Source organism: Caenorhabditis elegans, chromosome X (genome assembly GCF_000002985.6).
Source record: "Caenorhabditis elegans chromosome X".
In the NCBI taxonomy this organism is placed as follows: domain Eukaryota; kingdom Metazoa; phylum Nematoda; class Chromadorea; order Rhabditida; family Rhabditidae; genus Caenorhabditis; species Caenorhabditis elegans.
In genome coordinates, this window is record NC_003284.9 from 5,078,389 (window position 1) to 5,100,408 (window position 22,020).

General features: G+C 35.4%; 3 protein-coding genes and 9 non-coding genes across 13 annotated transcripts; 6 read left to right on the top strand and 6 right to left on the bottom strand.

The window, feature by feature from the left end:
• Window positions 1-1,268: 1,268 nt before the first annotated feature.
• ets-5 lies at window positions 1,269-6,138 on the bottom strand (the record flags this gene model as incomplete). Of its 2 annotated transcripts, none has more annotated exons than NM_001383573.1 (7): window positions 1,269-1,456; window positions 1,504-1,613; window positions 1,666-1,804; window positions 2,875-2,947; window positions 2,997-3,240; window positions 4,674-4,763; window positions 6,083-6,138. In NM_001383573.1, the coding sequence occupies 5 exons, from the start codon at window positions 3,233-3,235 to the stop codon at window positions 1,391-1,393; spliced, it is 627 nt and encodes a 208-aa protein (NP_001370489.1). The 2 variants fall into 2 exon arrangements, with proteins under 2 accessions (NP_001370489.1, NP_001263956.1); NM_001277027.4 differs by having other exon boundaries at window positions 1,391-1,456; window positions 6,083-6,101.
• C42D8.12 lies at window positions 5,835-5,981 on the top strand. Its single transcript, NR_070979.1, has one exon. It is a non-coding gene; the product is annotated as an Unclassified non-coding RNA C42D8.12 (non-coding RNA).
• C42D8.10 lies at window positions 6,123-6,248 on the top strand. The gene has a single exon (NR_070980.1). It is a non-coding gene; the product is annotated as an Unclassified non-coding RNA C42D8.10 (non-coding RNA).
• A 970-nt stretch (window positions 6,249-7,218) lies between these two features.
• On the top strand, window positions 7,219-7,313 carry C42D8.14. Its single transcript, NR_070981.1, has one exon. It is a non-coding gene; the product is annotated as an Unclassified non-coding RNA C42D8.14 (non-coding RNA).
• On the bottom strand, window positions 7,234-7,307 carry C42D8.t1. The gene has a single exon. It is a non-coding gene; the product is annotated as a tRNA-Ile (tRNA).
• Window positions 7,314-9,451: 2,138 nt separating the features above from the next.
• On the top strand, window positions 9,452-14,150 carry pnk-4 (4'-phosphopantetheine phosphatase). Its single transcript, NM_076465.6, has 9 exons — window positions 9,452-9,617; window positions 9,938-10,125; window positions 10,405-10,767; window positions 11,381-11,537; window positions 11,593-12,152; window positions 12,200-12,362; window positions 12,655-13,118; window positions 13,165-13,288; window positions 13,812-14,150. The coding sequence occupies exons 1-9, from the start codon at window positions 9,468-9,470 to the stop codon at window positions 13,908-13,910; spliced, it is 2,268 nt and encodes a 755-aa protein (NP_508866.1). The 5' UTR covers window positions 9,452-9,467; the 3' UTR covers window positions 13,911-14,150.
• acn-1 (Inactive angiotensin-converting enzyme-related protein) lies at window positions 14,093-18,679 on the bottom strand (the record flags this gene model as incomplete). Its single annotated transcript, NM_001029282.7, has 11 exons — window positions 14,093-14,624; window positions 14,675-14,906; window positions 15,276-15,505; window positions 15,558-15,846; window positions 15,895-16,041; window positions 16,095-16,345; window positions 16,402-16,903; window positions 16,963-17,279; window positions 17,985-18,056; window positions 18,122-18,211; window positions 18,260-18,679. The coding sequence occupies 11 exons, from the start codon at window positions 18,677-18,679 to the stop codon at window positions 14,454-14,456; spliced, it is 2,721 nt and encodes a 906-aa protein (NP_001024453.1). The 3' UTR covers window positions 14,093-14,453.
• C42D8.15 lies at window positions 17,752-17,942 on the top strand. Its single transcript, NR_070982.1, has one exon. It is a non-coding gene; the product is annotated as an Unclassified non-coding RNA C42D8.15 (non-coding RNA).
• A 390-nt stretch (window positions 18,680-19,069) lies between the features above and the next one.
• On the top strand, window positions 19,070-19,290 carry C42D8.11. The gene has a single exon (NR_070983.1). It is a non-coding gene; the product is annotated as an Unclassified non-coding RNA C42D8.11 (non-coding RNA).
• On the bottom strand, window positions 19,157-19,290 carry C42D8.18. The gene has a single exon (NR_070984.1). It is a non-coding gene; the product is annotated as an Unclassified non-coding RNA C42D8.18 (non-coding RNA).
• Window positions 19,291-20,207: 917 nt separating this feature from the next.
• C42D8.19 lies at window positions 20,208-20,354 on the bottom strand. The gene has a single exon (NR_070985.1). It is a non-coding gene; the product is annotated as an Unclassified non-coding RNA C42D8.19 (non-coding RNA).
• Window positions 20,355-21,629: 1,275 nt separating this feature from the next.
• On the bottom strand, window positions 21,630-21,783 carry C42D8.16. Its single transcript, NR_070986.1, has one exon. It is a non-coding gene; the product is annotated as an Unclassified non-coding RNA C42D8.16 (non-coding RNA).
• Between the last annotated feature and the right edge of the window lie 237 nt (window positions 21,784-22,020).

Below are 22,020 nucleotides of genomic sequence, written 5' to 3' on the forward strand. Positions count from 1 at the left end.
CAAAAAAAGGAAAAAAAAACAAAACAAAACGAGATAAGCGACAGAAAAAACATAAAAATGGGACGAAAATTGATGAAAGACATATTAGAATTACATAGCAACGGTAACCCCTCATTAGCGGCTACCTTGAGTTTTTGACACTTGTTTTCAAAATGAAGAAGGATATTTTGGTATATTTTCCAAGTTTAATTTAGAACGACAAGAATTCAATTTCCAAAACATCAATAAGAAAACGAGATATTTGTGGAACAAACCTGAGTGCATCCTAGTAACACGTTTCAGTATTTCAACAAGCTTGGGTGTAGGCAGAAGTAGGCAGTAGTAGGCAGAAACAGGCAGGCGACAAATCTATGAAGTTCTACTATTGCATTGACCCGAAATTATGCTTGTAGGTAAGTAGGCCTAGTCATTTGAGTTGCTGATCGCAGAGTTCTAGCCTCAAATGGGTGGATGGGCCCACTAGGCCTTTCTAACAAAAGTACTGCTTTTGACAAGAAACTTTTAGACCGAAGTAATTAACATTTAGAAAAGCCTTTTAATTAGTGGTCCATCGCTGACCTGTATTTCCGTTCGCTGCAAATCGGACTAAAAACTGTTTTTGTATAGAATGTGCACTCAAATTGTGTTAAGGTTATTTCTTAAAATCTTGTCTAAACTTTAACATGCAGCCTAGTATTTTCCCTTTTTCATGCAATGTATGATCTAAAACGAGCCTGAAAATATTATACCCATTATAAAATATTGCTTCTTTTTATTTGATCTTTAGAAATAATGAAAAAAACCCAAGTATTTCGACATTTTCCAGGAATATACATCATTTTTGGTTATATTTTGTGTTTCAAGTCATTTCAAAACAAACATTCTGACCCGATGGAACACGAGATGAAATTCGAAACTTTTTGTCGTGGCGTCTACACCTTACATATTCTCTTCAGTAATTTTCTCCAGTCATGCTGAAACAATTTTTTTCAAAACCAAGCCAATAAACACACTTTTGACCTAAAGACTAATTTGTTGATAATTCACATCTTTACGTGCGCTGCGCACCAATCAAAAACTATCAACAAAAAAGAGATAGACTGTACCATTTTCAATCACGTATGTATTATCGAAGCGACTGTCAAAACCAATTAAAGTTGCGTGTGCGGAATCTACGCCAACTGGTTTTTATTTTTGCAATGTTGTTCGAAAAAATAGTTTTTTTTCGATCACATCGCGATGTTATACTTTAAGTGTTTTTTTCATGGAAAATATAAAAATATAGTATAAAAATAATTTGTCATTTATAAAGTAATTTTGATACAAAAATAATGAGTATAGACAAATAAGGTATAAATATTATGGTTACTTTTTTTTTTCTCAAAATATGTACTTCAAATACAGACCGCGTTTAATACGATGACGGCATTCCGGTGTATGTAAGCGATGATTGAGGAGTCGACCAGTATGTCGCAGTCTGAAAATTTAAAATTTAAAATCATTGCATGGAAATCTCTGAATTACCGATGGTGGAATTATCTGATTGGAAGAGGTAGACGAAGTTGAGGAAAGTATTGAATGATATGAAGACATTGAAGTCGATAATCGGCTGGTCACACCAATTGGAAGCACTTCTCAAAAAAAATGAATAAAACATTTCAAGGTCTTGAGAATGATAAAGCTTACGATTTGTGTATGGTGATAGTGAATGAACAGTTGATGACAGATCTCCGTTGGGGTTTCCACCATTTGTCAAAATTGCACTCTGACAAGCTTGAGCAAGTCCTTGGAAATCGAACTTATACGCGTAACGCTTTCCTTGTACCTGAAAAATTAAGATATTTAGTTGTGTATGTAATAATTTGAGTAATGATTCATTCAATGGATTACTCTATTCCCTATATTAGTATTACAACCTCTAATAGTCTTGCACTAATTTTTTTGCCTGGCCTATTATGAACAATTTTGGTAACTTCTTCACGATTTTAACGTAAGTTATACTCACAAGAGTTCGGAAATATTCGAACTCTTGTGAGTGGAAAATATTATGACCTACCATTTTTTTTTAATCTAGAACGTTTACACAGTCAAAAACAAGTATTGCATGCAAAATTATAAAAATAACGGTAACTAAAATTAATAGGATGCTGCCACATTGTCGGTCAAATTTCAAGTTATAACTACTTTCAGGGCAATTTTTCAGCAGCCATAACTTATTTTTTGAGACGTTTTCGAGAAGTTTCATTACGAAATGCGGTATTTTTAGACAATTTTGAGTCTCGTAAAGCAATAAAAAAATTTGACTATATACACTACTCTTAACCATAACTACGTGTTACATTCCTATTTCCTATATGTATTAGTGACGATGCAGGAGTGAGCTGCAAATGTTTTCAAGAAAAGCTCAAACATTCTCATTTTGGTATAAAAACCCAATTTATAAATTGGAAAATTAATTATTTTTGTTTCGAAAATTGATAATTACTCAGTTTTTGCCACCTTTTTGGAAGTCCTTGATTACAAAAAAGTTTTTGTAAGATTTTATGGTTGACTTATGATTTATTAATTATTATTCAAACACTGTAGGAACTCCAACATGCTACATTGTTATAGTTTTCTTTAAAAACAAGGGTTTCAAAAACTCAGTAATTGCCACTTTTGGACTGTTAATAAAAATGTTTCCAATCTTTTTTTTTAAATTTCACCATGACTTCTGTTGCACAATAAAAATAGTTTTTTATAATTTTCCCACTGGCGCTACTCCACCTTCAAGATTTAACTCATCAGTTTGAAAAATTTAAGAAGTTACTCAAAACAAAAAAATTCAAATATATTTTTCACTTTTGAACTTTTGTGGCAAAAGAAGTTTCATTAATACTCTAATAATATCTTTACCTTTGTCATAATATTCTTGTCATAATAATACCGGAGTGCTCTGCTCAACTTATCGTAGTTCATATTCGGCTTACTGCAAATTCAATTAATGTTGAAAGTTCAAAGCCCGCCGACATTCTCACCTCTTCCGCTCTCCCCATTTCCTGGCGACCTCGTCTGGGTCAACCAATTTGAACTCCCCGTTGCTACCTTCCCAAGCAATGCAGTGTGCATTGACGGCGTCAGCGAGAAGCTCCAACAAAAACTGCCACAGTTGAATTTGACCAGTCCCAGTTGCTGATAATGCAATCGCCATAGGACCTTTGGATGCACTCGTGCTGTTGGATGATGGAATTCGTGAAAGAGCACTCGCGTATTGCATACATCCTGGAAATGTTGATTTCAAGAAACAAATGAATTGTTTGTTTACGAATGAGGGAGAGGGTGTTGTTCAATTGTATGAATTATGTGGGATTCAAGTTAAATAACAGATTACGGAAACATTACATTTAAAAACTGAACTTAAAAGTTAACAATTAACATGAGTTAAAAAAATGTCATAACTCTTGAAGTTAACCTAAAGTCCTCATACTTTTTCTTGAAGGACGCTCTGTTTAAAATATTCAACATTGGTTTGAAAGTGGAATATCGTCGGCGAGGATTTAATCAAGATACACGAATAATGGTCTAAAATTGTCAAATATCATAATAAAAAACTTCAGTCCAGTAAGTTCAGATTTTGAAAAAGTTTCAGTCAGAAATTTTCTAGAAATCTGAATTTTATAAGCAATTTCACGCATTTTGTCCGAATTATGATAGGTGAAAACTGAGTCTAAATACACTCGCAATTGTCTAAAATAGTCAAATATCGTAATGAAACACTCCAGTAGAATTTCGACTATGCAAAATAGTCAGTCAGAATTTTTTCTAATCTGAATTTTATGAGAAATTTCAAGCATCTTGTCGGACTTTCAAAACTATGATAGGCTTACCCCCAGCTTTTCCCACGTTTAGCAATATATTATAGTACTGATTTTAAACAATTAAAAACAATTTTTTAACGTTTAGTTAATTTTGCTCGTTGCAAGCAAGTTATCAAACAAAAAGAAAAAATTGTGTTTAAAGTATTTAGCATTGACATAGAACAAATTTTATTTTCTAAAATTTTGACTTAAATTTAAAAAAAGGTTGATCATGTTTAGATTTTCTTAGATTTCTGCTTAGGCTTTTAGATAGGTTTATTTGGCAAAATTATTGATTAATAGAATTTCCCGAAATTTTCAAACTAAATCACATTTTCGAAAATTTTAAAATTCAATCATGACAGTATTAATAATTGTCGATCGGTATAAATTGGAGTTTGCCAAAACATAAAATGTTTTCTATTAAAAAAAAATCATAATGCCAACAATTGCTAAACACCTAAATAGCTAAAAATTCTTTTTTGGAAGTTTTTAACAAAATTCGAAGACCATTTCTACTACCTTCTTTATTCTCTATTCTTTTCGCGTTTTGTTCCCATTTTCTAAGAAAATCTGTGCTTTCGGCAAATAACCTGGGTTGTTCATAAAGACACCCAGCATGACTGCTCTATTCGAGCATGCTTCAATAGACGTCTCACACATCATTTAGCATTTTTCAGACATTTGCCATAACTCTGTGACTGTGGTCTTGAGTATTGGCGAACGTATCGTGGTGGGTTATTAAGGTTTACAAAAATCTTAAGGAAAAAAAGAAAATATATTAGCTTAGAAAATGGGAGATAATTGAGAATTAACATATGCTAATATAAAAGAGCATTTTTCTGCTCATCAACTGACCGTCGGCTAGCCGTGTGGTGTCCGGATTGTTAGCAAGTGGAGTATCCCATTGTGTCGAGGAAGTTGTTTGACATACATTGTTGTAGTTGTCTGAAAGAAGCTAGTATTTTATTAATTACAGAACTACCCTAAGTTATAATTTGGTAAACATTAACCATATTTATCAATCGTTGAAATTGGATAAAGAATATTTTGGAAATCTCTCAGCTCATCCGAAACAGAGTACATAGTGAATTTAAAACTCCAAGCTAACTGGCGGAATAGGATAAATGGAGAGTTTAGAGAAGCATGTATTTTCTCATTTTCAACTCCTATCCGCTGGAAATTGGTCAATTTCCTCTTGGCACCGTATACCGGGTAACCATGGAGAGCGGCGGTCTAGGTGATAACGGATGAAAACCAAATGTTTTTAGTTTATCATTCAAAATGTTAGTTTTGAAGATTGAAGAATTATGATTTCAAATGAATCGCGTGGGCAGAGGTCGTGAAAACACCGAGAAATTTTGAAGAGGGCGTTGTGATCCTCACAATCGTGTTATAGAACACAAAAATAAGATAAGAAAAAACATTATTAAACTTGAGCGATAGTTTCGAAAATATTGGTTTCCAAACTGTAAAATCGGATATTAAAAATCTGCGCGAATTTACAGTTTTTTTTTTTCAATATTACATAGTTTATCAGAGGTGTTTCGTGCGATTCGAACAACTGTAATTATACTGAATGCTGATTTTTAAGGGACATCACGATCGCAATTTGTTTCCATTGTTAAAAATTGTGATTATAAAAAATGTTTCCAAACGTTCAGATTTCAAAAAATGAAAAAGGTGATACTAATAATACACAATGTCTGCTGAAGAAAATAATACCCACAATACAGGGAATTCAAAAATAAAAAGAAAAATACTGAATCCCTTTATAGATGCACGTCTCTAAATTTTGTTATTGAAATGCATTTTAGAACAAATAAATGTTCACGTCAGTCTAAATTGGATATGTACTATTGCAACAGAAATTTGGTAACAGAAATTCAAATTTTAGACGCTATTCGACACCATTTGAATTCATTAACAAATAAATTGACTTTCTAGTTGGCGCTGTTTATCACACTTTTTATAAACAGTTTTTCGCGAATAAACAAACAAAAACAAAATGGCAACGAAAAAAGAATCGCTAGTGTTTCCGGAGATCGACTTCGGAAGAACTGAGGCTCCATCCATGGGGGCGCATGCGGCCAGGAAATAAGGTGCGGGAGCGCCTGTTTCCGTTCCTTTGTGCTCGTACCCTAGGCGGCCCATCTAAATGCATCCTAACAATAATCACATCCTGTCAGACGACGTGCCATAATAGATTTGCGCCGGCGCTATGGCTCGTCTCTAATTCTGTGAGGCATGAACATAAAATAACTTACTCAACGTTGCTGGATACATTGCGCTGTAGTGCAATGAATAAAGCTCCACGCAGCCCGAAAACCAAATCCCCATTTGGAGGGCGGGCGCTTCGAGACGGCTCGATGAATTGCTCCATTCAGCGGCGACGTTGGTGCTCTCTATTTACTACGGTAGTTGAGAGTCGTAAGTAGGTGAGTGTGGCAGAAGTGGCAGTTTGTCGGACCCCTGACTTCCGTTCAAATTTCCGGTTTGATAATCGAAGCTTTGGATACAGCTAATCTAATGAAATAATTTTGATTAAAGAGAAGCGCTTCGATTATCGCATCACTAAGACAATTTCGAGAACGTAAAGCTCCACGTAGGCCACTGATTTCTGAGCAGGCTCCATTGAATGTTGCGATCCTGGAGATATGTATAGATATGTAAAGCGGCATAGCGCTTTATTTCAGAAAAAACTTAAACAAACGTGATATTTTACAAATCAAAAATTCTAGCCTCAGAAAAAAGGTTAAAGTACATAATAGTACATAAAATTCGCAAACAAGTGGAACCATTCTCTAGATAGATGTACGATGTTTGATATCGTACGATGTCCGGAAATAAGCACTTTAGAACATTTTTGAAACGGTTTCATTTCTGGTCGAGTTTTAAAAACAATCTACTTTGTTTGATAATGGTAGATGGCTGGAATATAAAAACCATAAATCGACTCTACTTCAGTTATCGGTTTGTCTGTCAAACTTTCGAAGTGTTCAATCGGTTTTATCTTTTCCTTTTCGAAGTGCATCATGACCCTTTTTTTTGTCCAAGCGTTTTAACACCTATTAACACCAAAAAAAACGAATTTCCACCAGTTTTGTAAAAATACCAAGTTTTGTATTATTAAGATTTCCGTTTTGATAGGTTCTTGACAAAATTTGCCTAGTATAGATCGGGTAAAGTTCTGATGTTTAAGTACAGAAAATAAAATCATTCGTGATAACACTTTTGATAAGAAGCGTCACAATTTATGAGGTTGTCACTCTTGTTTTTTTATTAATTTAGTTAGTTTCTCGTGATTCTTAATATCTAGTTCAAAGACTGAGTACATATTTTTAGACAATTTGTTAATTTATTTTTCTCACTTAAACAATCAAAAGTGCATAAAATTTCATACAAACAATAAAAAGTTTGCCGCCAGCAGGGGTCGAACCTGCGACCTTGGGCTTATTAGACCCACGCTCTAACCGACTGAGCTATGGCGGCTTGTTGTACATCTATTTCGTTCTTTGTTATGTGTCGCGAGAAACGCAAAGACGAAAGGAAAAGAGAAAAGGCGATAGGAGAGAGAAAAGTAGGCTGTGGTCGCATGTGTTTCTGCCACTGGAGGGGGCAAAAGAAATGGCAGAGCCAATTTCAACAACAAAATGGCATACGCCCTTAGTTCTCCAATTTTCACCTCGCTTTCCTTTTTTTGACATTGTTTTGATTCATGTCGCATTCTTACCCAATTAGAAAAAAATCGATTTTGGAAAGTGTTTTCTGATCGGTTATTATCTATTTTCAACGCAATAGTTTACATTCAGCAAATCCTTTAAACAATAATTGTTGATATTTCTTGTTGTATCTTAAAATATGCATCAAAAATAAACTGCTGGAAAAATTTCAAATTATCAAATTATTGTTATTAATTTCATTCTCAGGAAAATTAAAGTTAAATTTTTTTAGTTGTTATGTTTTTTGTATTGTCACCAAATGTATCATATCTTGCACTCTTTCAAAACAAAACAATAATTTATCTTATGAATATATGAATACGTAATATCTGTACACCACGACCCTAAAAACATCTGCAAAGACGCTCATTATAAAGACGACCTCCTCTGTCTGCACTCTCCACTGAGCGCACTCTCTCTATCATCATTTTCCATCTCTCTGAAGAAAAAATAAGAGAGTGTGGAGGGGGCTCACTTGTTTACCGGTGTGGTCAAACGTTTGTTAGCAAAGTCAATTTCTTCTTTTTTAAACACTCATAATTTGTCGGTACTTGTTTGTGTTGTTTTCAACAAGTTTCTTAATTTTTGTTAATAAGTTTTATTAAAAGTGGAGTAGTATTCCCTGTTTTTTTTAAATCATAATTGATAGAAAACAATCACAATATACAAAATAAAACCATTAAAAAAATTGTAAATAAAAAAACGAAATAAATGAATATTAGTATAACAGTCACTTCAAAAATTCAAAAATTACATTGCACATATTTGTTTTTTTTTCACATCAAAATTTGAAACTCGCAAAACAATTTTAAAAAATTATTTATTAAATTATTTCTCAGTAATATTTAGCCATTTTATTTAATTTTAATTTTTTTAAAACAAAATTCTAGTTTACTTCAAACATTAACTCATAAAATAAACCAAAACAATTTTAAATTCACATATAAGTATTTTTACTAATCTTCTCGGTTTCTTCGACTTCAATTTACCCTATATTTGCTTCTGTTTTTGACTACATGTGTAATTCCTCAAAAGTTTTTTTTCCATTTCTCACTAGTCACCATTCTTTTTCTCTCACTTTTCAGGTCGGTCAGATGTACTTCGAGTAAAAGTTTCTGAGCGCATGTGTGTGTTTGTCATATAACTTTTTTTTCATTTTCTCAGTGGGAATATATGACATTGTAAAGTTTTGCCGATTGCTGGAAACTTTGGCAATTTTCAAACATCTCTAGATTTCCAAAATTTTAAACTTTAGCCTCGCCATAGTTTGCCACTTTAGTAATTTTTACTCATTTTCTTTTAAAAGCCTACGTATGCATTGATTTACGTTGATTTATACTGTAAAGTTATGTTTGAACAACAAAATCTACATATAAGAACTACATATAAAAATATCAGTAGTTTTTTGGCGTAATTTGTGTTGGCGTAATTTGTGTTGTACCTCCCGTGTCGTTTTTTTCAACAATCGACTGACTTTTTTTCAACAATCGAACAGTCAATGTCGCAATTCGCAATTCATATTAATCAGTTTTCAACATGAGACGGCTAGTTTTGACATTCTCACATGACTTCCGCATATTGTTAATCAGAAACTATGTATGTTTCTAGATGTCACATAAAACGCAGTTTATTTTTAATAGAAAAAACAGTACTTTATCAAACTATGAAACATATTCTATTTTTAGATTTTTAGAGATAAACTGAAAAATTGGAAAACCAAAAAAAAAATCTATCAGAAGAATTTCATTATTCTAATCTACTGAAAACATGTCAATTCAATAGATATAGACGGCTAGAGATAACTTTTTTAATTCTAAACATTTTCAATCACATTGTACCAAAAAATTTCATTTCAATAAAACTTCTATTCGCGATTTTTTATTTCTATAAGTTTGGTTTAACAAAAAACATTCCAGCCACCCGTCCAACAATGGACATAGCTCAGCGAAAAATTGATTTTCACCGGCTTGTCCGAGATGCTCCGATGATAACTCATATCTGCTTCGATGCCTGTTCCAAAACCGTCAAAATCGTCTACTCGTCATCAGTACCGCTGTCACACACTACTCTAGAGTGTACAGTAAGTTTTGTTTTTGAAATTTGTAACTTACTAAAATAAAATAAAAACAAAACTTGGGTGCGTGTATGCACATCTGCTAGAATTTAGACCCTAATAGTTGGGGGGACATTTTATGCAATCATCTGTGACCCCAACTGATATTAAGACCCGACATCTACTTGGGTCTGCGCCACGCCCTGAGGTTAACATCGTGCGGCGCTGAACCCGATCAGGTAAATTTCGGGCCTTCATAGCAGAAAAATAAATGTTTGTGAGATGAAAAAACATTTTGGGGTACAGGTAATACACGTTTACCTACCAAACAATTGTTTCTTTTTTAGAGAATTCTTTCAAAGCAAAGTGAAGACAGAATATACTGCATTCAAGTTCAGTATCCCGATTTCCCGCTGATTCTGAATTTTTTCGGTGAAAATTGCCCATTGCTCAAAGGAACGACCGTCGATTTTGTAGTAACCGCCAGTCAAAATGCAGAAATCGAAGAAGTTATTCGGAAGGTTCTGGATGTGGAGTGAGTTGTTATCGGGAAATTATAACGGTGCAAAATCTAGTTGATAAGTGTGACGTTTTAATTTTAAAGCTGTAACTTTATACAAAAATTTTCTGGTGAAGTTCTTTTTTTTATTGACTGATATCATTTTTTTGTAAAAGCACAATAATTGGAAAGAAAAAAAGTTTCATTTGAAAACTAAATTTTTACTTGATTACAAACTTAATATGCATTTTCAGTTTTCAAACTGGAAATTTGGATCTAACACATAAAAATAACTAACAAATATTTTTTTTAAAGACTCCGACATGTTGATGCATTCAATGGACTTGTCAACGGAACCTCGTTCCTCCTTAGAAACATTGAAGCCGAATGCTTCACCTACTCATTTGATGAATCTCAAGAATACGAATTTCAAACGCTTAACAATGACTCAATGTTTCCATATCTTCTAATTAATATTCGAACAGGAGTGTCAGTTGTACTTGTTGAAGGTGAAAATCAATTCAAAAGACTAGGAGGAAGCTCGATTGGAGGCGGAAGTTTCTTGGGGCTCACCGAGCTCATCACAGGAGTTAGTGATATCGAGGAAATGATGGATCGTGCTCTACAAGGCAGTCCTGACGAGTTTGATATTTTCATCAGAGACATTTATGGAGATCGGTATGTTTTTTTCAGAATTTTTTGAAATAATTTGGGAGTAACTTCAACATAGTATTTGAAGATTGAGTATCCCGTAACGGAAAGTACATAGTAGTACAGATTTCAACAAAAACGATGTAATAAACATAAGAACTTGAAAACTCCGTTGTCAATGCAAAATCATGAGCTTGAAGAGTTTAGAAAAAACTGCATTGCTGCCAAATTTTCAGTCTTCTGAAATATTCGTTAACGAAAACAAGTTGTTCAAGCACATTCATTTAAAATAAACTTTTCCAAGTTTTTCAGAAGAGTTTTTCATGACACTTGGTCATTTTAGCACCATAAAAATGTTTTCTCATTATTTTGCCAATGGCCGTCCGTGATCCAACTTTGAAGTAAACTTAGTTAGCAAGCAAATAAAAAACCTCATTTTGAATTGCTGCGCAAATTTATTTAAAATTCAAGTTAGCTATTTTCTACCGCTTTCCTCCATTTCAATAACAAATCTCGCAGTTTTACCGGACTTTTCCTGTTTTATAAAAATTATATTCATTAGTTCCAGCACATTAAATACAATTTTCACCACTCTCCCCTTTTCACGATAGAACTTTTCTAACCACTCTGAAAGTTTCAGCGCTTCAAATTTCAATATGGATCCCCATCTTCTTGCCGCATCTTTTGGACGGGTCACCCGTGGAGAAACCGTACGGAGGGCTGAAAATTTTGATGAACAATCAAAAAACAATGCAATTCTCAGTCTTCTCAGAATGATTCTTTACAACGTATCACAGGTAAGTAGTTTTTTGCACTGCACTTCAAATATATTAAAATTGAAAAAAATTCTAGCTTGCCTACATGCTGTCGGAGATTTCAAATGTTAAACGTGTGTTCTTCAACGGATTTTTAGTAAGAAACCGCCCGATTGTCATGAAAACTCTTTCATTTGCATGCAACTACTGGTCGAGTGGCAAACTTCGAGCCTATTTTCTCCGCCATGAAAACTATACCACTGGCTTAGGTGCTTTCTTGGAAAATTTTCCGAACGCAGATTTATATTGGAAGGAATACTGCTCAGGATCCACTGCTCTTGGCCGATTTGTGCCTGTTGAGCCTCTTGAAACCGGCTTCAAAACTCAGACGTTTGCATTGAGATGTACAGGATTCAAAGCTGCGCCGTTTGCATTGTTGGTAGATCAGGATGGAAAACCAGACACGATTGATTTTAATAAGGACGAAGAAGCGCGAAATTTCTGGATTGAAATTCTCGATAAAACAATAAACGACATTACCAAATTTGCAATTGCCTCACAGGAAAACTGCTCAAACAAGGAAGATTTAACAAATCGAGCGGAAGATTTTCAATCAGATTTTGTAAAAACTATGGATATAATTAAAGAACACCATGTGTAAGTTGAAAAGAATTTTGAGCCGGTGCAAAATCAAATGTTTTCAGAGCATATGGAAATTCAAACGCGAGAAACATGCTAGAAGTTCGCGAACAAATCTTGCAGGAAAAAGGATTTGATGATATTTACGTGCAGAAGAAACACGCTGAAAACTGCACAGCAATTGCAGAATTGCCACGTGTTTTAGCAAAAATTGATGAGCTGAAGAATGTGAGTCATTATAATTTGCATTGAAATTTCGTATTTTCAAATTCCCTATGACTTTGGTAACTTTCACGAAAATATGACACATGCAGTTTAAAACATCGAAAAAACGTTATTTTCCATAACTTTGCGGGAAATTAAAAAGAACGGTTCAGTTAATTGTTTTTTTTTACCTTAAGAAGCATTGAATTTTTCAAAAGCTTCACTAAACACGGCTCGTATGACATCATGTTAGTGAAACATTACTAGTAACTATTTTGTGTAATAGTAATAGAAAAAAACACGTTAGTATTTTCAGACTGGAGATGAAAAAACCGTATTGGAATACGTCTCCCGTGGGTTACTAGCTGGAAATGTATTCGATTGGGGAGCAAAAGAAGTTGTCAAAATGATGAACAGCGAGTCGGGTTTAACATTTCAAACAGCCATCGACCACGTTGAAAATCGCCCTTGGCTGTTTGACGGATTTGATTCTTTCTACAAAAAGCACAAGGAATATAAATCCGTATTAATATTTGTGGACAACTCTGGATTTGACTACATCTTGGGAATCATTCCATTTGCTAGAGAACTTTTGAGAAATGGATCAAGAGTTATAATTTGTGCCAACACGTCTCCTGCTCTAAACGATCTCACTTATCGAGAAATGGTGGAGTTGGCTCCAGAATTAAAAAATGCTGATTCAGATCTAGCAAAGTTTATTGACAGTAACCAAATGATGTTTGTGCAGACTGGACAAGAATCGCCGTGCATGGATGCAAGGTAAATTTGATAAAACGGTGGTACCTAAAAAGATTGAATGTTTCAGACGAGTTCATCAAGATCTAAACGAGACAGTGAAAAAATTCAACACGGATTTGGTAGTAATAGAGGGGATGGGTCGCGCTCTTCATACAAATTTTAATGTGCAGTTTAAGTGTGACTCATTGAAGGTGGGCTATTGAAATTCAGAGACGTTAATGAGTTTTATTATTTTGAATTAACAACCTTTTTTTTTCATTCAGAAAAGTTTATGAAGCACTGCAATTCATTGTTTAAACTCATATCTAAATCGTTTTCCATCATTTTTTTGAAAGTTTTCTCAAAAACTAGCACGAGAGTGACCCAAACATTTTTTTAAATTTAATTTTTCTGTTGCACCGAGACCCATTTGAATGAATCCTCGGGCCCTTAATAAACCTTGCCAAAATCTAGTGAAGTTATGATATCACTAGAGTTCACGTTTGGACTGTCAATTAAAAAAAAGTCATTTGAATAAAACTCCGTCAAAGTGAAATAAGAAAAAGCCGTACTCAAGCCGCTGAATGCTACATTTTGGTGTTTTGAAATTTATAAGTACTTATTGAATTGTAGTTTTAAAAAAATTATTGTTTTGCTTTTTAAAATTTATTTCCTCATAAGCAAATGATTGTATCAAACGGGTGTTTCAAGATTTAAAGTAGAAGTTATTTTCAGGCCGCTGTAATTAAAACCCAATGGCTTGCGGATCGTCTTGGAGGAAAAATGTTCAGTGTTGTATTCAAACACGAACATGGAGTGAGTGTGACAAACTAATATCCCATGTGTCATTCTCAACAAACGGTGATATATTCAAGAGCGTGTGATTCGTGATTCTTAACTCTTTCTCATATCGACAACTCTTTCAATTTTCATATTTGTGCATTTCGAAAACAATTTGTATTTCTGTCTCCTGTGTGTACTTCAGTTTTTATATACTTTCCTCAAAATTATGCTTTAAACATTTTTGAAATTCATTATTTTAATTATGGCCAATGAATCATCAGATAAAAACTGATATGCTGTACAACTGAGATAAGTGTACTTATTGGGGGGAAAGAGACAAAAACAAGAAAGGTAAAGTAAGAAAAACATTGAAATAAAAGTCTTTTAACCGTTTTTCATCAGCAGCTACATTCAAAATGCAAAATAGTGACTAATGTAGCATCGGCCCGAAACTCAATAAATTATCATTAAATAATTAATAAAGATTGCAGCAAATTGGGGGAGTCAGAGATTTCAGGTCAGGGAAACCTAAGGTTCTAAAAAAAAAAGAGTTTTTGAAAAATGGGAAAATTTGAAACAAACATATAATTGAAATTACAAAGCAAAATAGATAATTAACAAAACCGTCAAGTACAATGAGAATGGAGAAGTTGCTGCCCTCACTCGTGGTGGCATTTTTGTGGTTGTCTTAGCTGTTGGTTCTGGCTCTGCTGATGGTTCTGGTGTTGTGACTTCATTGTTGAACAATCCAATGACAAGTCCTCCCTGCAATTTTTAATTCAAAATTAAAACTGAAAGTTTAAATAAGGGAATACCTTTCCATCCCCAAATCCGCTGTCAGCTGGATTTCCTGGGACACAGTTGAAAGTGTTTCCGATCTCCAAAGTGTAGAGTCCATCATTGCAAACACAAATTGTTCCGTTGCAGTGAGAATCGAGAAGACACTCTTGTCCGTTCACGCATTCTCCTCCTGGGAATGCGACTCTATCTTCACTTGGCAAACCATTTCCTCCATCTCCTGGTTGTCTGGTTTTTGGAATCTCCTCGCTGAAAATATTTGTTTCGCACACAATCGATTTTGTACTTGAACAATGTTAACTCGGCATTTTACAATAGCTTCTGGTTAGGCCAAAAAATATTTGCTACCAAGGTGCGCTATGTATAATTATGTTGACACATTCTTTTGCTTATGATTTTCTGAAGCATACGGATTTCCGGAAGGAACGTTTAAAAATAGTTTGGTAACGTTGGTCTTGTTGTTAAATTTCCAGAGAACAAAATAAGGCAATAAGCCTGTTTCAGCTTGAACAACGGTTGATAACATAATTTTGGTTCTTCAGAATCTAGTTTATATATTTGGGACCAAACTTGGGCAAATAGCTATAGCCAAATGCCGAAAACAAATTAAAAACCTACACAGTGAATGGAGTTCCTTCTCCGTCCCATCCAACAACAACCTGATCGATTTCATTGGTATTGCGGAGCCAGTTGATGAGTGGCTCGTAGTACTCGAGAAGTGGTTGAGCGTCAAGTTCACCTTTCCCAGAAATCATCTCAAGAGCCTTGAGCCATGTGATGGAAGATCCCAGCTTCATGGTCTCGCGAAGCTTCTCAGTGGTGTCTTCGGAAAGGATGCATCCCTCACTCTGAAAATCAATGTTTTTAATTAATAAAATAAATAATAATAAAACAACTAACCAAAATAGTTCCCTCTGGGCATAAAGCCTTCAGAATTTGGAATTTCAGCACATAGCTGATAAGCGTTCGTGTGGCTGGTGAATGAACTTGGGAGACGGAGTTGTGGATGAGAGCGTCCAAATTAGATGTGTTGTATGGTTGTGGGGAGCGAACTCCTTCGTACTTGTTTCTGATCTCCCACCATCTGTCGTTCAGCTTGTTCTTTGGAACTGTGCCGTCGAACAACTCGTATCTCCAGTTATCAGCAGCAATTGTGAATGGCAGCTTGGTGAAACTTTCGAGTGATTCCCTAAAAGACAAACATTTTGATGATTTTTTTAATATTTGTAGAGCTTACTTGTAAAGTTTATTGATGATGACAGAATCCTTAATATCCAAGTGCTCTGATGGAACAAGCTTTTGAGAGTACAAGTAATGTGGGTTTGTTGAGAGGTGTGCAAATGCATTGGCGATAGCGTCGGTTATCACTGGTGATGCTTGCTCTCTGAAGTGAATTTTGATTCTTTAATTTTTCAGAAAAACATTTTAAAATCAAACCTGAAAAGAAGCGATTGATCCTTGTACAAGTATTGGTAGTAAGTCTGAACGAGAAGCGAGTGAGCTTGCTCAAAGTCTGGCTCGCCAAGCTGTGCACAGGCTTTCACACGGAAATCATTTGGTGCTCGCATGTCGAGAGCAGCAGCTGGATGGCAAATCATATCCTTACTCCAGACACGGGCAAAGATTGAACTGGTCCAGTAGGACTTTGGAAGGTGTGGGAATCCGGCGGATTTGAAATAACGATAAGCCTGCAAAATTTTGTTGGAATTTTTTATGGAGATGAAAAGAAAATATAAAAACTTACTGTGACAAACATCTTCTTGGTCGTGTAGTTTTGGGTGTTGAAAGCAGATAACATAGCTTCTGGTGTCTCTGACTCCTCTTCAAATGGTTTAGTTTGCTCGTAGTGGGCTGACCAGTCTCCTCCGTCCAACGATCCGAAAAGATGAGCTGGAATTGGTCCGTCCTTGCTAAGACCAACTGGATTCGAGTAAATTCCGGCCAACTGACGACGCATGTACGCGTGAAGAAGTTGGTAGAATGGTTGAATAGTAGAGTAAATCTTATCAATCTGCTTGTTCAAGTCAAACTCTGCCTTGTGAACCTTGGAAGACATGTCGAAAGCACTTCTCCACATAGCTCCTCCGTTAGCGAATCCATTCAGTTTGGCTCCTTCATTTGAGATTGTGATAATGTTGTTGTACGATGGCTTGCTCTTAGCAATTGCGGTAACATAGGAAACCCACAAATGTTGAAGTCTTGAAGCATCCTTTTCGTTGCGGAAAATGGAATCCATATCAATTTTTCTGAAATAATATCATGGAATCATATAATTTCATAATGCAATTTGCAAAAAAAAACGTACTGAAGTGCACATGGTGGTGGAACATCTTTGTCGCAAATAGTAGAATCCTTGGAATCGCGGTTCAAGGCAGCCTGAGCCTGAGAGTAATCGGCGAATCTTGATGGAGCAAGAGCAGACATTCCTTCGAATGATACGTATCCAAGTTGTCTCATGACCTTCTCGTCGGTGACCGAAGCCATATCGAACTGTTTGGCTTGCATTGAAGTACTCCGAACAAACATGGTGAGAACATTTTCAGCCTCGTCGAGGGCGAGTTTGAGGGATGGGGAAGCGTCATTAAAGTATCTCCATCCTGAGAGAGCGACCTCGCGGAGGACCTGGAAAAGCGTTTTTAACTATTTTTTCGATTTTTAATTAATAATGTTCAACAAGAGTGTTCGGATATATTAAGTTCTCAAGTTTTAAACAATAAGAGTTTTCACAAAAATTTCCATTCTTTTCTGTTAAGAACGGAAAACGGGAACAGGTTCTTATCACAACTTCACATTAATTAAAATTTCTTTAAAAAATTATATCTACAACTATGAACATGATCTAAATCTATCGGAGTTCAGTCAATAACTATTTAACAAATAACTTCAGAACAAAAGTTTTGAATTTTACCATTCAACCTAATCTAAACAATACTTTAAAATTACACAGGTATCACTTCCAAACCTGGGACTTAAATGTATGCAGAATATCTTTTTAAAACCAATTTTATATCTATTAATAATCTGCGAAAACCCTTATTTTGTTTTTCTACTTATTAAATGCATGAATTTTATGGAACATGAGAACATGCAACGTTTGTTAGTTTTTTTTCTTGCGTGTTCTTCTTTTTCCCGCTGACTAGACGATGAAGACAACACGTTTTTGATTCAAAAGGGCCCCCCCCCCCCCCAATTATTCGTTCTTCATTCATTTGCCGCCGCCACCGCGCGCAAATCCCATCACAATCCAGTATTTCTCTCCCGATGCCACTCACTCATTCAGTTCTATGTCATTGCTTAAAAGTGACGTTTTTATCATATCATCTTTACCTTAATGGCTTCTGCTTCATATCCGGCTAGCCAAGAACGTAGTTTCTCTTCATCTTTGATTGATCCTGGCGCCTGCAACAATAACAAGATATGAGATGTAATTAGGAAAACAAATTGGTGAATGCCCATCACTTTACCTGAAGGTTGTCGGTCTTCCAGTAGTTACTGCTGTTCACAAGGGCTTGGGCAACTGGATTGGCAAAAACAGGTCCTTTATTGGTCTTGTTCTGAAAACACCTTAATAAGATAAACCGCTGCGTTTTATTTCGACATACCGAGGCGATGGATCCAGTGTTAAGGAAGGTGTCGACAAGCTGTTCAATAACTTCAGTGTTCAGCTCATCTGGTTGAGTGGAAGCCGCTGTTTCAGCTACATCTCCATAATCTTCTGACTCGATGTTGTCAAACTTGATAGCTGGCTCTGGTTCTGGAGTTGGACTTGGTTCTGGTTCTGGTTTTGGTTCCGGCTCTGGCTCAGGTTCTGGCTTTGGCTCTGGTTCTGGGACTGGCACCGAACCGTTCTTTGGAGTGTCTAGAGCATCTGTGAGTTCGAATGGTTCACCTTCTGAAAATACGGCTTCTGGATCTTTTGGTGCTTCATCGGCTGGGAGAAGTTCCGGTTTTGGCTTGATTTCCTGAGTGAATACTGGCAAACAGGCCCCCACAAGCAATAGGAGAAGTATATGAAACTTCATCTGAAAAACAACTATAAATAATATATTTTTAAAGTTATAACGAGCATATAAACAGAGTTTCAGAATATGAAAATGTCAGGATATGAAGTGAGATGAAAGATAAATCATCGAATGAAGAGGATAATATGAAATAAGATTATTATCGTTCCCTTCTTCTTTTCCCTCCGTCAAAGTGGACGATGCAGAAACAATAACAAAAAGTATGAAAAGCGACGGATGAATCCAAATAGTTAGTATATATATAATATGCATAAAGTGTAAGGAACAACTATTACAGTATAACAAAGATCAAACTTTTGATAATTATTGTAACTGTAAAAGATAAAATCACGATAACGTAACGTAACTTTTCGAAGAAAATTGTAACAAAAATGCCATAGTTTATGATAAAACATTACCTAATAAAATAACCTACAGAAACTTAAAATAGTATCTGAAGATTTCTTAGACATAAACAAGGGAAAACGACAAACCGAACGAAAACCGGGCAGCGCTTCTCCTTTTCCATAGGGTGTGGGAGAGAAAAAGAAAGGGCGGGCGTGGACAGTCACTGGATTTCTCTTTCTCTAATAACTTTAGCAAAAGCTGGACTTGCACTTGGCCACTCGACGTGGCGTATTTTATACTAGAGAGGTTTTCTGCGACGACGTTTTGGAACACTTTTGGCAACATTATTGCACACTTGATGTACAAGCAACAACTTTAAAGAAATAATTAGGCAATTTTTTTTTGTCTGGTGTGATAGACTGCTTTTTCAAATGGAGATGTTTCATTAGCTTCCAATTTTATGCTGAAATTATGATCTAAACCATATGTATTTCCTCTATCAGTATTGTTTCATTTGCTTTATTTTGACAGCTTATGTTTCAGTTGTCGTTTTTTCGTATACAACAATAGATAATTGGCAAAATATGTATCATTTCTAATTATATTGATTAGTTTATTATTTTTTGATATTTAAAAAAATGAACACAGATATAGCGTTTTAAAATGTAGTAGTGAGGTGTGGTACAATTATATGATTTACTTCCAAATTCAGGTGCATCTTAGGTAATATTCAAACAATGTTAAATTGTACAGAATTTTAAAGATTGAACAAATTTCGAACATGTTAGTAAGGCTATGAGTGTAGGATATGTATAGGAAAGATTTTCAGAAAAATTTTAATGCGAGATTTATTTATAAGAGATATCGAAAACACAACTGATTGCCAATCACTCTTTACCGAAAAACGTGTTCTCCGAAACAATCTTGTTCTTTTTGTATGATTCATGAAAAAGGACAGGAAAGTGAGAAAAGTGGACAGGTACCAAACGGAACATACTGGACCTGACGGTAGACACATAAACTGACTATTTCGCGGAGAAAGTATCATTAACACGCCATCGAACTCATCCTGTTATAGTTCCTTTAGGAAAAAAAGATTGCAATGGAGATAGTCGACGAGCCAAATGAGGCGGGTGAGAAGTTGCTAGGAGACTTGGAGACTTGGCGACTTTCGGAATGGAGTCATTCCTGTCACCCCCGTTGTATAAGTGAAGGTCACTCGGAACGGCTATCGCTTTGCAACCGATTAACTCAATTAGACATCCGATCCGACTTTTGGGTAAATAACAAGAATGCCGCGGCCCGTGAAAAGGACAAATGATCTATTAGGAGTGTGAGTGTTCGGAAGAATGTATGAGTCCGAATGTGTTAATGAATGATTGCATATAGTCAGCTTGCTGACATTTATCCGCAGGGAAGAAGAAAAAAGAAAACTCGTAATAATGAAATAAAATTCACAAAGTCTCGAGATTCGGGCAAGATGTTCGTCTCCCACACCGAGATCGGATCAGGGGACGATATGCACAATTGGTTTTGCTTCCACAATTCTATTCACCGCTTCACATCCAATAGAAATTCCTGAATACCGGTGTCAACGAATCCTATCTATTTCTTACATGTTTCGGATTGACGATGAAAAAAAAATGGGGGAAAGATCAGATCAGAAGGCAACGCGTTATTGGGGTCATAGTGACGATGGAAATTTGTAAGGGATTACGAAACTGACGGAGTGGGGGATATGAAGGAAAATGAGAAGTGGGTGAATCGGCGAAAGTAATCGTCTAGGAGTGTTTCCTTTCTAATCCCAACGATCGAAGATAAGGATTGCTTAGAAAGTTTATGAATTAAAATTTTTGTAACAAAAAACAATGAAACTTAAAGACGACGCAAAACATATACACCTCAAAATGTTTTTTTCCAAACTTTCGTTTTTTATTCCAAAACATTATTCAACTTATTTTATAGGGACTATCCTACCTAACAGCCCGATAAGCCTACAAATGAGTCTAAAACGCCTGAAATTGGCCTAGAAAGCTTAAGTGAGCCGAAACATATATACAAAATTGTTTTACAAACATAAACTACAGATATTTTACAAATACCGTTGAAACACATTAATTATTATCACAACTGTTTCTTTTGATAAATTATATTACTTATTCTATGAGTATTGTGAAAAGCTGAGACGTCGAAGCAAATCTGAGAGGACTATGAAAAAGTTATTTGGTTTCAAAATTTCTGTTAGATTTCAAAAAGTAATTGATAGGAAAAGGCTCAAAAAATTCAAACAGGAACAACAAAAACGTATTAACTAATGGTTCCGTTTTTGGAATTAAACCATTTGAACCAAAAATATCATAAACTGTATAGTTCAAACATTTGAAATAAATATGAAAGTTGTATATATCGGAGATACACTTCTCCTTGGAAATGGAGACACAGGCAATCGGTGCGGGTTGAATGTCCGGATCGGTTGTGACATCAACAAGTGTGGAGTGATAACCGAAAGGGAAGGAAGAAAGAATAGGGAGTGTTTTTCGGGAAAGGACCCCCCTCCTCCTCCTTCTTACTAGGAGTCTCTGTCCTACATCCGAATTCCGTCGCGTCGTACACCGCCGAGACTGCTATATTCCTCCACGGACATTTCTGGGTCATTTGACTATCCAATCTTTTCTCCTGTGTTGCGGATTCGCCAAGTGCGCAGCGACCACCCCAGCGGCGTTGTCGATTTCAACAACTAGCGTGATATTGGTTTTCGTGGCATAAAGTACTTGATCAAAAATAGTCGACTTTCTGAACGGGAAGTAAAAAAAAAATACAAACAAAACAGATTTCTTATAAGTTACAAATAAATAATGGTGAATTCAAGTTAATTTAGAAACAATTAACACACAATCACAGTACCGGACGTTTGTGAGACCTTATAGTCCAGATTTGGGAATTACTGACAACCGAATAATACGCAGAACACTGGAAAATGAAAAAGTTTTAGGGATGCCGCGGATTTCCAACTA

Excerpts from the sequence above, each read along its gene's own strand:
- pnk-4 (NM_076465.6), top strand. The coding sequence starts at position 9,468 with ATGGACATAGCTCAGCGAAAAATTGATTTTCACCGGCTTGTCCGAGAT. Across the intron at positions 11,538-11,592 it reads TTCTTTACAACGTATCACAG|CTTGCCTACATGCTGTCGGA; the intron begins GTAAGTAGTTTT and ends AAAAAATTCTAG. Across the intron at positions 13,289-13,811 it reads TTAAGTGTGACTCATTGAAG|GCCGCTGTAATTAAAACCCA; the intron begins GTGGGCTATTGA and ends AGTTATTTTCAG.